The sequence below is a fragment of the Trachinotus anak genome, unplaced genomic scaffold (assembly GCF_046630095.1).
Source record: "Trachinotus anak isolate AG129_WGS33_773 ecotype Australia unplaced genomic scaffold, CSIRO_AGI_Tana_v1 ptg000025l, whole genome shotgun sequence".
In the NCBI taxonomy this organism is placed as follows: domain Eukaryota; kingdom Metazoa; phylum Chordata; class Actinopteri; order Carangiformes; family Carangidae; genus Trachinotus; species Trachinotus anak.
The window spans coordinates 4,892,880-4,905,353 of NW_027273876.1; the positions used below are offsets into that span (position 1 = coordinate 4,892,880).

Below are 12,474 nucleotides of genomic sequence, written 5' to 3' on the forward strand. Positions count from 1 at the left end.
ACTAAATGATTCACCACAAACCAACTACAAAAACTGTGACGCTGAGAAGAAAAGGTCTGTAGTTTAAGGGCTGTGTAGTCCATGTGTATAACAGATATGTAAGTTGTAAAACCTTAACTTTATGCCTTTTCAGATTAATTATCCTGCCCCCGCCCCACCTCTAACAGGAAAGAAAAACTGATCAGATGCTGTCTTCAAGATATCTAAGCTAAGCTGAGCTAGTTAGCTTTCAACAGGACTAGTTTATCTCGTGTTTAGCTGCTGCTTTATTATGTAGTAACACAAACTCAATTACCAAGACGTTGAGACACCACAACTGACTTTGAGCTTCAGCTAAGGCTAGCTGGAGTGCAGTCACAGCTAGCCCAAGCCGAAGCTAATTTACTGGAAAGAGTTGGCTAATGCTACTGCACATTTGTCATTACCTATTTTGCAGTTTGTAGTTTGGGCCAAATATTACTGCGTTTTTGCTTTTTAGGGGAGTGAACTGAAATAAAATATCCCATCACTACATTCTGTAGCTGGGGTCGGTTATTGTATTCTTGTAGGTTTATGTTCTCACCAACAGGGGGCAAAATAAGCCTCCACATCCAACACAATATAACTGGATAATCACATCCTACCTGCAAGGCAGCACCTTCTGCACTGTACCTTTTTCTCTTTAATTAACATCCAAGCATAACCATAAATGAATTAATCATTCACATCTCCAAGTGAAATTGTGTCTTCACAGTCACACAAGGAACCTGGCCTGTGGCACAGTGTTAAATTGAAACAGGACATGGTCAATTACCTCAACTATCCATAAATGTAATTGCTTTCCTGTGATCTGAGAATTTTTTTCTGGATCTGGATGACTGTCCATAGTCAAACTGCTCTCTGCTTCTTTACTTTAGGGTTGGTGAGCTTGTTCTGAGCCAAATAAAGTGAAAGTAGGACAGAGAAAGTGGATAGAGGAGGACAGTAAGACAAGGCGAAGAGATGACGTTAATAAGAATAGAAAAAGAGCTGTGGAAAGAGGCAGAGCTGAAGCAGGGTGATGTGAAATACAAGGGCACAGAGGCCAGAAATACAAGGCGCTGCCGCTGTTCAGGCTAAGAATACATGAAGCGAGAGAGCAACACAGGAGAGACACTCAAAGAGGGAGAGAGAGCTTGTATGTTTGCCAGTCAGTGTGAACTCCTGTAGCTGCCAGCTTGCTTGTGAACTTTGCACACGTTGGGTATCTGTGTGGCAGAAAAAAAAGAGCGCTAACTTTGTTTTCCAGGCAGGATGGTAGTCGTTTGCCCTCTGCTGCTGTGCTCTTGTTATCCTCAGGGCATGTCCACAAGATTCGGATAATAAGATCTGAGCTCTGCTGGGCCAGGGCTCGCAGAAATTGACTTCACTGCTGATATCAGTCAGCGGTGAAGTCAGTGATGTGACCCAAAACCCCTGCTCAGTTTCTCTAAAGAGAAACCTCAGAAGAGAGGGAAGAGGAAGATTAAATTGCTTTGTCCAATCTGCAATTTTATAGCCTTCGTCTTGGCCGCTTTGGATAACTTCGGCATGTTTTGGCTTGTTTGGTTTGATACATGCCAAAGAATGAAGAAATACAAGCTCAGAGGAAAGAAAGAACGAAAGAAATGGTTATTCACCAACTTCTACGACTGAGGTGCGAGGTGAGGCTGGGATGTAAGTCAGACAGACAGGGCTGAGCAGAGAGAAAGAGCTTGACGAAGATGAGGCTTGAGGCGCAGGGAAGTGAACTCCCCACCGGGCACTGATTTAGTGAATTACAGGTCAAAAAGACGTCTGGACGTTTAGCTTCAAACTGAGAAAAATTTGTTAGAAAGATGAAAGTTTTTAAACAATTTGGTTTAAATGACCATATTTCAATATATTTTAATATTTTAATTAAATTTAAATCATCTAAATGATGTTGAAACAATGGTTTTATGTCACCTACATGCAGGGCTGTAGCTGCTTTATGTATTCTTTAATCAGATATTTACTTTTGCTTTTCTTATTCAATTCTATTTAGACAAGAATCCTTATGTAACACATGAATTGAGCATTTAGATTTTTTTTTTAAACGCAAAAAGAGATCAAAACATGTTTCCAGAGAAAGTTATATTATGAGCTCCAATATCGATACCCACCCATGTTTGTTTATTTGTTTACTTCCTTGGCCTGAAGAAGTCAAATTCAGGTATACTCAGACAGAAATACAGACAGCACGACCTCAGTGTCCTCAGCCAGAGCTGCGCCCCCTACACCTAATGTTTCAGCCACATTTAGCCTCATTTTTACTTTGACATATCAATGTTATATAACCTGTAAATCACAATGAATGAATGATTTTTTTTTTTTTTACAAGGTCGTAACAGTCAACATTCAGCAGCTCATCCTGAAGTTTGACGCTTAAGTTTCTTACCTGTTGGAAGGGATTGGAGAGAGTCTGGTTGCAGTAAAGGTAGTAATGAACAATATCTGTGGAAAACGCACACACGCGCGCACACACACACACACACACACACAGGAGAAGACACTGGTTAAATTTACTCTCATTCATCATTTGCCTCTGAACTAAAACACAATCGGTGTCATGGCCACAGCTATACAACATCATTAATGCAACATTTGTCAGATTATTCAGGCTCACCAGTGCTGATGACGCTCTTTGACTGGCTCATGATGAACTTGTCAGGGGACACACAGAAATCACTTGTACCCTGAAATAAAACAGGAGACGTGTGAGAGCAGCGCACAGACAACAAAGACACAGCTCAGCAGAATGAACTCATGAAATGAGGAGGATAAAAACAGAACTTCGGAGAAGAAATGAATTAGAATGTCAACCACTAAGTATTCTACCTGACATTAATATTTCATTAATGCTTCAAAAGTCTTTTTGAGAAAGCTGAATAATAATGATGACTATCATCTTCACTTTTTGACGCAAAAAGGAAAAGAAAGAGGACCTGCTGCACTTATAATCCACTTAAACGTGTCTAGACGGGAATCCTTCTCATTTCTACCACTCACAACCACTTTCACTTCACTGCACAGCGCTAACAAGAACCTGTCTTAGCAAAAAATAAAAAAAATAAAAAAATAAAGTGAGGAGCGGCTGTCTCCTCCGAACTGTGCCATCTGAATGCTGAACGTCCCCCGGGCTCAGGACAAACACACTGCGTGTAGCTTAACCTTCTCTGGGGGTTACGCTAATGAGCCCCACACACAGATGAGATAAAGTAAGCCGAGTTCCTCAGCAAACCCGAGCCAGTTTGTGAGAAATGAGGGACGCCGAGGAGCTCTGCAATTCAGTAGCAAGTTTGTTCAAGAGAAAACAGTGATTCTGATTTTGAGAATGCAGAGTTCTGACTTCCCGCTGTCTGTAATTAAAGAGTTCTGTGAAGAGCTGCATTCATTATGCATTCATTTACTGTGTACTAAGGCGCTAATTTAACTGTAGCCTACATACACACACACACATAATTTGAAGATTCCCATGCAGGAACCACACACAAATATCTGCAGTCAGACAGGCACAAAAACATCTGACATACACACCCGTAAACACTGAAAGACTGAAGCCACACACGAAGATCCACAGCAAGACAAGTAAACACACTGTCTGCAAACACGTACACCACAGTGTGGTGCAGGTTTGTTGTTCCCCTGGATGTGGAGGTTGTCTGACATCATTAGAGCACAGCAACCACGCTTGTTCTTATTTAAAGTGGGACGCAGCAGTCTGGCTGCAGTGGCAAATACATTTTCATGAGCTCAACCCTTAGTCAGGGTGGAGGAGATCGGCGAGAATGAAGAAAGCATTTCGGGGATTTTTGGACATTTTCAGGTGGCAGTGCTACGTTTGGGCTGGGTGATGGCGGTAAGTGGTTAGCCCGCTACAGCTGCTCCAGTTCCCCTCAACAGTCCAAAACCATTAAAGCCAGCTGGTGTGGACAGTAGCCCACAGGTGTGAGTGACAATTTATTTTAGCCCTGCAATGACCAGATAACCTGCCTGGTGTTTGCTACGGTCTGCAGCCTCTGAAAGCCCCCCAGAAATGGCTGCATAAAATCTAGTTGCAGAGAAAAGGCCCAGTGGATGTCAACCATACAGTCCAGTCAAGGTCAGCCTCAGCCAAACACCACAGTTTACATAACAGGCTGACCTGAATGCCAAAATGTTATAACATACGCTAAGAGAAAATGTGAGAATGATTCTTCTAAAGCAGTTTCTATGAAGCAATGTCATTCAGCATGTAGAGCTAAAGAGCAAAGGTTGAATTTATGATGGACAGACAGCGCCTTTTCCACAGCAGACTGCTTAACGAGAATGGGAACTGCATATAAGAGGGTGTTCCTTTAAAAACAAATATTTTATTAAACTACTTATTTTATTCTACCTTAGTATATTCTTAATTTATTTATTAGCTAACTTATTTATTAACTTATAATTTTACAGGCTTCTCTGCACTGAATTCTGACTGTTGGATGTGTGAAACTCAATTTCGTTTTTATGTGCACCAGAAAAATAACAAATAAAGAAATCTTATGTTATCGGATATCAATAGATTTTAATGACCCCTTGACCATATTTTTTGTCAAGCTATAGGTCAAAATTTCCCCATGAGAAGCACTTGGGCCATGACATTGGCTGCAGATACTCTTGGTCCCCAAAGGATGGATGGTTGTATATTTGGTGACCTCCTGATCTTTCCACTATTGTTTCCCGTGGGAAACAATTCAGTTGTACACACACAGTGAAAACAAATGGATAGATCACCATGAAATTTAAAGAAATTCCTTAAAGGGCCTACCCCTTGGCTGGATTGCTATGTTCCCCAGACAAGGAAGTCCTTTTTGATCCTATTGCCTGTCCTATAGTATGATGTTTACACCCACTTTCCACCTGCAATACATATGCCACAGGCTGAACTGTCAATCATCTGTATGTCTTTTGCTTGTAGGAGTTCAGACTGCATGCCTTCTTGGTTTTCCTGCACTTCATGGCTTTGGCATCAAAGGACTCCGCCAGTATTTCAACCATCAAAGATCACAGAGACCGGAGACTTGTAAAGGAGACGTTGATGTAAAAGGAGGATGACACTGGAGACTAAAATGTTGTAAGTTATCACACCTCCTGCAGCTTCCGACCCAAAGCTCATTATCTCCAACTTAAATTCACGCATGTTAACAATCCTCTGCAGCCCCGAGTCAAAACACAACATCCAAATACAAACCTGAGAAAAATAGCACACATGCCTGAGGCAGGTGAGTCAAACACTAATGCTCCTCCATCTCAAATGCATTCTTTGAAATGCTTCGCTCTATTTTCACATATCACATTGATTCTTTCCCTTTAGGTCATTCGTATGTTTTTTTTTCTTCAGCTTCAGTTTAATAGAGCAAACTGCTGAAATTATTCACCTATTCAATATGATAAGCTTTAAAAGCTGCAATTGGATTCCAGTTGTCACAATCCTTGACTTTGAATCAAGTTATTCAGGCTTGAACCATGATGCTGACAAGGTGTGTGTTTGGAAATGTTGTTCTTTTGTCGGCCTGTTTTTAGAGGTGTACCGTTTGACAGCAGAGATCAAAAGCATAAGAGGTGCCAGAGAGACAAACTCTGATCAGAAAGACTTGTGACTGGGCAGTGAGGAGGTGCTAATACCTTTTCAGATGACACTGCATAGCTGTAAGGTCTCTTTCTAGTTGACTCACTTTTTACAAAGACTAAAAAGAAAAGTTCAGGTTGTATGAAATGTATTAAAACTATGAAAAGGCTCCAGTGAAATGCAGTTTGCTGCACGGAGCCAGATTCAAATGCATCTTAGGTTGATGTATTCATTAATAAAAGGTACATATTTGGACCTGAGATTGCACATTATGTGGAAAACCCTTTAACTAATGTGATGCTTAGATAGTTGTGCACTGACACCCTCCAGGTGTTTTTTCACATGCAAATATATGCACATGCATGTATATACACAGAAATGTATACGGCACTGCGTGCACACAGTGTATAATCATCTCTCCTCCCCTCTCCCCACAGAGCAAAAGACATTTTTCAAGTGCAGTGTGCGTGTGGTTAAAGTAATTCATCATCACTGTCAGGCGTGATAAGAATTGATTGCAGACCGCGTTATGCTAGTTTTATATTGAGTCAGACTGTTAGTCAGAGGAGAGGAGGTGAAGCAGCTCACCACAGCGGTGGCCAGGTCAGCTCCCAGAGAAGTCCAGCTCAGGACCAGTGTCAGCACTCCAAACACCATCATCCTGCAGGGACACAAAACAACAGCAAGGTCACAGTGCAACTCAGTACAATAATCACTGGATCAGGTTAACTGAAGCCTCAGCCAGCAGGACTTGATGGTGTGGTGAAGCTTTCCATTTATCTAAATGAAGTCAGGCCTGGCACTTATCCAGCTGAAACACAATGATTAACATTGCTTGTCCCACTTTGCAGTAAGTTATTTCCAATTAGCGGTATTGATTATGAGGGGATACTATTCAGTTCTTAAATCATACTATTAATAAACTGGGAGAGTGGCTAGAGTTCGACGTTTAAACACTCAATAACTGAAACAAGCTGTAAACACAACACTGACACATCATCACCTTTTTAAATGATATGTCAAACTTTTTAGTAAACAGCTGCTTATTTACAAATGCAGAGCGACATTAGTATTCACTTGAAGCTGTGTCTGTGTCCGTGTAATGGCTGTAAGTGCTCTCTCTTTCAGCAGCTGTTTCACCAACAGAACAAAATATCTGGCTCTTTAGCTGCTAAATGCTCCACTATTTTCACCAGCTGGGCACTACCTTTGTCTGCCTGGCGCTTGGTGCTGGACAGGTAGCAAAGTGTTTTTATTAAAGAGCCTTTTTGCTAAGATAAGCTGCCTGCTGCTATTAAAAAAAATAAATAAATAAATCTTAAAAATGCGTTAAAGACACAATAAAGTTCTGTAACTGCAAGTGGTCATGTGATCTCCTGTTGATATAAAAATGTCAGTTATAGGTGCTTTAAGTTGGTCTTTTCATAAGACATATGGAAGAACTGTCGTGCTGTGATAAGCAGGATAAAATCTATCATATATAAAGATGAGAAATACATGGACAATCTCAAAACCAAAGCAAAAAAGTGGAATTTTGCAGTTAATACAGTTATCAGCATCCTCCAGCGGGAATACAGTGACGCACATTGAATTATTTTCTGCACTTGAAAGGAAACAGCGTGAGCCCCGAGGGGCAGGAGTGGTGATCTCACTGGCTTGTCATCAGCAGAAAAAGTCAGAGGTCATGTTTATTTCTGCGGGAGTCAGTTCCGCGCCCTCAACGTACAGTGCAGCTGCAGCAGCGTGGCTTTATGAACCCAGGAACAAGCAGCCGTGTGTATCCGCTCCGCTGGCCGTCATTCGATCACAGCCCCCTGGGTGCACGGCTGCTCCTTCCCCCATGGGGGTTATAAAAATGTGGTTTTATTTTACAGAGGGCTCCCTCCCTGATGATCTCATAGCATCAGAAAATGACATCAGAGACACGTGACAATAAGAGGGGAGGGATTTGAAAGAATTGGGTGCATGTTTCTGCACGCAGGGAAGCAGTGATGTGCCTGTCTGTGTGTATTCAGTAAGATAGAAGATCAATACCCATTAAAAAATGAACACTGGTCCTATCATAGATCAGCTCTCATTAGGGAAAATGATCGCCTGAAAATTCATTAAGCTCCTGTTGATTTGACCACAGTGGCACTTTCGATTTCCCCCTTACAGCATACCACCAGTATTTCAATATCAATATGTCCAGGCTTTGTACCAGCCTGTCCATTTTTACAACGTTCTCCAGGTCCACGGTTGATCCAATTCACGATGTGCTGAGAAGGTACTGCGTGAGATCCTAATACTCACCACCACCTCCATCCTTCTTCCTCTATCTTTTATTTTTCCATTTCTCACTTTCTCTGTTCCCTTGGCCCCTCTCTCCCATATCTTCTCTCTGCCTTCTGCCTCCCTCTTTATCAGTTTTTCACTCTTGCAGTCTGGCTCCCTCCTTCCCTCTGATTCAGAGCCCTCGCTGAGTCCTGACACTTAACGGGTAACGAGACAGGTGGAAGAGAAAGGCTGCACGGTGCGCTTATCATGATTTAAAACAGTAGAGGTGTAAGAGTTGTTCTACTGTCTTACTGTTTTAGTGTGACTTACCACAGTAATGTCTTGATGTACATCAACAACTGCCGGCCAATGTCCGAACTCTCCTGCCTTTCTAAAGTGGAGTCTTTAGTCAATAACCAGCTCATGTCATTCCCTTTCAAGAAATTCTGATTTTAGTTACAACCAATCTGGTTTCAAAGCCATAGTACTGTCACTGCTCTGACTTTGGTCACACATGTTACTGTATCTGCTGCTGACATATGGAAATATTGTGCTGCTCTATTTGTTGATTTAACAAACCTTGATTCTGAGTCCTGTCAATCATAACCCTTCTGTATCTTTACCACTATCAAATGGAGTTCAACAAGGTTCAATACATGGCCCTAACTATTAACTATATTTCATCCTCTATGACAAATTGCAATGTTCGTCTTTATGCAGATGACACAGTTTTGTATTGCTCTGCTAATACTGCACACTTGCAAGATGCACTGTTTAATTTTAAATTAATCCTGAATGCAAACAAGACTAAATATATAGTTTTCTCAAGAGCCAAAAATATTATTGACAATGTTTTGCACATTACCACTCTAAACAGACTTAGTATTGAGAAGATCTCGCAGGATAAATATCTTGGGATCTGAATAGATCAAAAATTAGATTCAGTTTATTACTCGGCCCTAAGATTTATAACTGATGACAGTTATTCTACCCATCACTGCATTTTGTATTACACTGATTCTTATTTATTTACAAAGCTGTAATTGGCAACATGCTATCATACATCACCTCCTTATCACACTGATCCCAAAGTCATTATTTGACAGTTCCCTCAGTCAGTCAATTTAAAACCATGATCACAAACTACTGTGCTCCTGAATGGGACTGTTTTTAACTGTGTTCTGTTAGTGTTTGTTTTCTCATTAATTAGTTTTCTGTGTATTTATTCTGTTTTAAGTGTACCCTTGACATGATGCCTAAAGAATATGGTGCCATTTCTGTGCCTTGTTTGAACCCATTTTATGTGCCTGCTATTTGTTGTTTGCATGTTTCTGTACATGCATACATACAGTACATAAATATGTGGCAGTGGTTCCCAACCTAATCTATTCAGGGTTGTCAGAGCCGTCCCAATATAAATGTGAGGGATCACAAGATGATCAAAGGGACAGGAAGAAAAGTCTGCTTAAGAAAATAATATTTATTTGAGAGACTTTTCTCTAATTTATGCTTTTTCTTGTAAAGAATTGAATACTTTTGTCTCACCAGACTCTTCAACTAAACCATATGAACAGAAAAATATTCTTCTTTGGGAGAACTGGAAACAACATATGTAAACACTAAGGCCATGGGCTATAATGCGGCACAGTAAGAAACATCTTTTTCTCACAGGGTTAATATCAAAAAAGGCTGGAAACTACCGGCCTGTGTGTCTGCCAGGCCATGCCTATTTCACAGTTTGTTCTTGTAGGGTGTACGATACTGAACTGCGTGAGCTTCTTTAAACAGCCATGACACAGTGTGCCGGGGAAAATGGGAGTGATGCCCTCTGATCGCCCCCTCAGTGCCAGCAGGTCACAATCAAACCGAGCAAGACTGTATTCAGTTTTGTGCTCTGGTGGGCGAAGGGGAGTCACTGAGCTACACAGAACAGCAGCAAATCGGGTGTAAACCTGACACGAAGCACATCAAGTGAAAAAGTCACAGAGGCCAACGAGCAGGGCAGATGAATGCCAGCAAATGCACTCGCCAAGGATGAGGTCAAGCCACTCTGAATTAAATCAGTGTGGGAAGTTGTTTTTCTTCTCAACTGAAGAAAAAAAACAGCAATCTTTAGCTGTAAATTGGTGTTATAATCACATCGTTCTCTCACCTTCTAATTTTGGCTTCTTCCTTGTGATCGTTGTCTCCGAGACTATTAGTGACTAACTTAGAACACACCTCATTATATTGTGTTCGGGCGCCTTCAGCAAATCATAACAACTTTCTCACAGATTGTGACTTTGCTGTGAAGAATTTTCTAACTGTCAAGATAAAGCTGAACACCTGGCCTTTACTGATTTAATGAGTTTCCCTTTCACGAGCTGCCTTTTCTCAACATCACAATTAACGGTTTGTGAAGTGACCATGGACCGACTCTATGTGTCCTCCAAGTAAATTGTATTAATACATCTTTGCTGTCACTCTGGAGCTTTGTGTAATCTCATCAAAGTTGGAATTTCTTGGTAAGGAAGCTGCAGTTTTAATAAATCATCAAACTACCTGCCTCTCATCTTGAGTTTTTTCAAATCAACATCTTGATGTGACCTGGATCTGAAGCAGATGAGCTGTGGCTGTACCACTCCGGCTAACTTAATTAATATTAAAGGACTATGTCATCTCCATACATATAGATGATGTACTTATTCCCATGTGTTGGAAGATACTGAATCCAGTATAAGAAAATCTACAAAGGCCCAAGTACACTTCCCTGTGGCAAACCGTACCAATGGGACAAGGTTGGACTGGCCAGTTAGAATTGAAAATACTGGCTCAGTGTTTGTAGACCCTTTTTTTTAATTAGTTTTTTTTTACATTTAAAGTTTTGAGGGCATCGTAATTTTTGACTGGATTATGTTCACTGGAGACTTTGAATGTAAGAAATATCCCGTAGATAAGCTGTAGGGAGTTGGTTTGTGTGGACGGAGGTTGTACAAGAGATGGCGGACCAAAGACCAAATGACTAAAGCTTTGGTTAAGGTTAGGGAAAGACTAGTTTAACATTAATAAAACTGTCAAACTTGAATTTTTAACCAAGACCACCAAATGATAACCACAAAAAATGTTAATCGTGCAATGTCATATAGGAATAAATGACATTTTTTGTCGGTGAACATTTGACTGCTATCTTAATTATAAGAATTTTCTATTCTATTGATATAAATGTAAATTCAGGTAGCATTACGTTTCTCTTCAAGCATACTTACTGTTGCAAGTTAGTCGTGCATAAGAGTCATTTTAAAGAGACAATGCTGCCTCGATGGGATTCTGTCTAGACTATATTCTTCTTGACATTCATCTGGTTTCAAATGGAAAGTACTTTTCTGCATACATTCAGACAGCAGATAATTGATCAGCAAGCTCAACTGCACAAGTGGAAAACTAGTTGCTGAACTCAGCTGCCATTTCCTCAGGCTTATTATGCTAGTGAGTTTGGACATTCAAGGTTAGCTGAAGAGCTCTGGGTTTCCCCCGTAAAACTTTTATTACCTTCCACACACAGCTTCTATTACCACTTGCTTCCTTCAGGCAGTAAAAATATATTTTTCTTTCTTTCCTTGATAATGCTGTGATTTAGTTTCATTGTAATTGAAACACATCTCACTTATTTGCATTGTTTATTTTCAGCAATTTCTGTTGCTGTGGGTCCTTGCTCATGAGAGCTCTAATGATTTCTGTCATCCATGGAAATTATTTTTCTTTCTCCTTTATTTTCTTCTCAATGAGGGGAACACAAGCATTACATTCCATAAAATGGTTTATGCCGTATTTACATCCATTACATTTTAAAGTGCAGTTCACCCAATAGTTGCACTGTTATATACTCAGGCTTTGAGAGTCATTTTTCCCACCACCCGTCTACAATGGATCTGGATATGTTCAAAGATGCAAACTGAAAAATTTAACAGCAACATTTCCATCTAGAAACAAAAATAGTCTGAAAAGAAATCAAAATAAAAACTACTGACAGCAACTTCTGTGGATATCTCTTTCTCTCCGACACATCTCCTTGTCTGAACTGCTACTGAGTGTTGTGCTAACACCGAGGCAGCCAGCTACAAGCACCAGAAAGAGTCACTAGGCCCACAGAGTGTAATCTGCCTCCAACCACATCCACTCTACTGGAAGAGAGCATCCCTTGGGAGGGCAGACACTCTTGACACTGACTCATCTTGTGCGCACAATGGGGTTGGAGGGTGAAGCGGGGGGTTGGGTTTGCGAATCGTAGGGCAAGTTTAGCACGGCTCACACCCTGAACTGACTGATTGAGAGAGACAGAGTGACGCTCGGCTGGATGAATGGAGGCTCGGGTGGATTTCATGCCCCTTTACTGCGGGGGGTGGGGGGGGGGGATCACATCCCATTAGAGATGGATGCACTTTAGCTACAGATACTGTAAGGAGATTAAATGAAAGTGACAATACTGCTGCTATACTGTACATACAGTGCAGTAATTATGTGTAATACATCATCAGCGTTTTATGATGTGTGTTTTTTATGTCGTAATTCTGTCATACCAACATCCTCAAACTTATCCATTCATTGAATTATTTATTGTTTATTTTGCT

At 40.8% G+C, this 12,474-nt stretch overlaps 1 protein-coding gene across 2 annotated transcripts in view; it reads right to left on the reverse strand.

Annotated features, from left to right (window-relative positions):
- ttyh2 (tweety family member 2) overlaps nt 1–12,474 on the reverse strand; it is a 58,634-nt gene that overhangs the window by 7,051 nt on the left and 39,109 nt on the right. For both annotated transcript variants that reach the window (XM_071462780.1, XM_071462781.1), the window contains exons 6-8: nt 6,200–6,272; nt 2,645–2,714; nt 2,417–2,472 (exon numbers count right to left, since the gene is read on the reverse strand). In XM_071462780.1, coding sequence (XP_071318881.1) covers nt 2,417–2,472; nt 2,645–2,714; nt 6,200–6,272 — 199 coding nt within the window. The remainder of the gene's footprint in view (nt 1–2,416; nt 2,473–2,644; nt 2,715–6,199; nt 6,273–12,474) is intronic.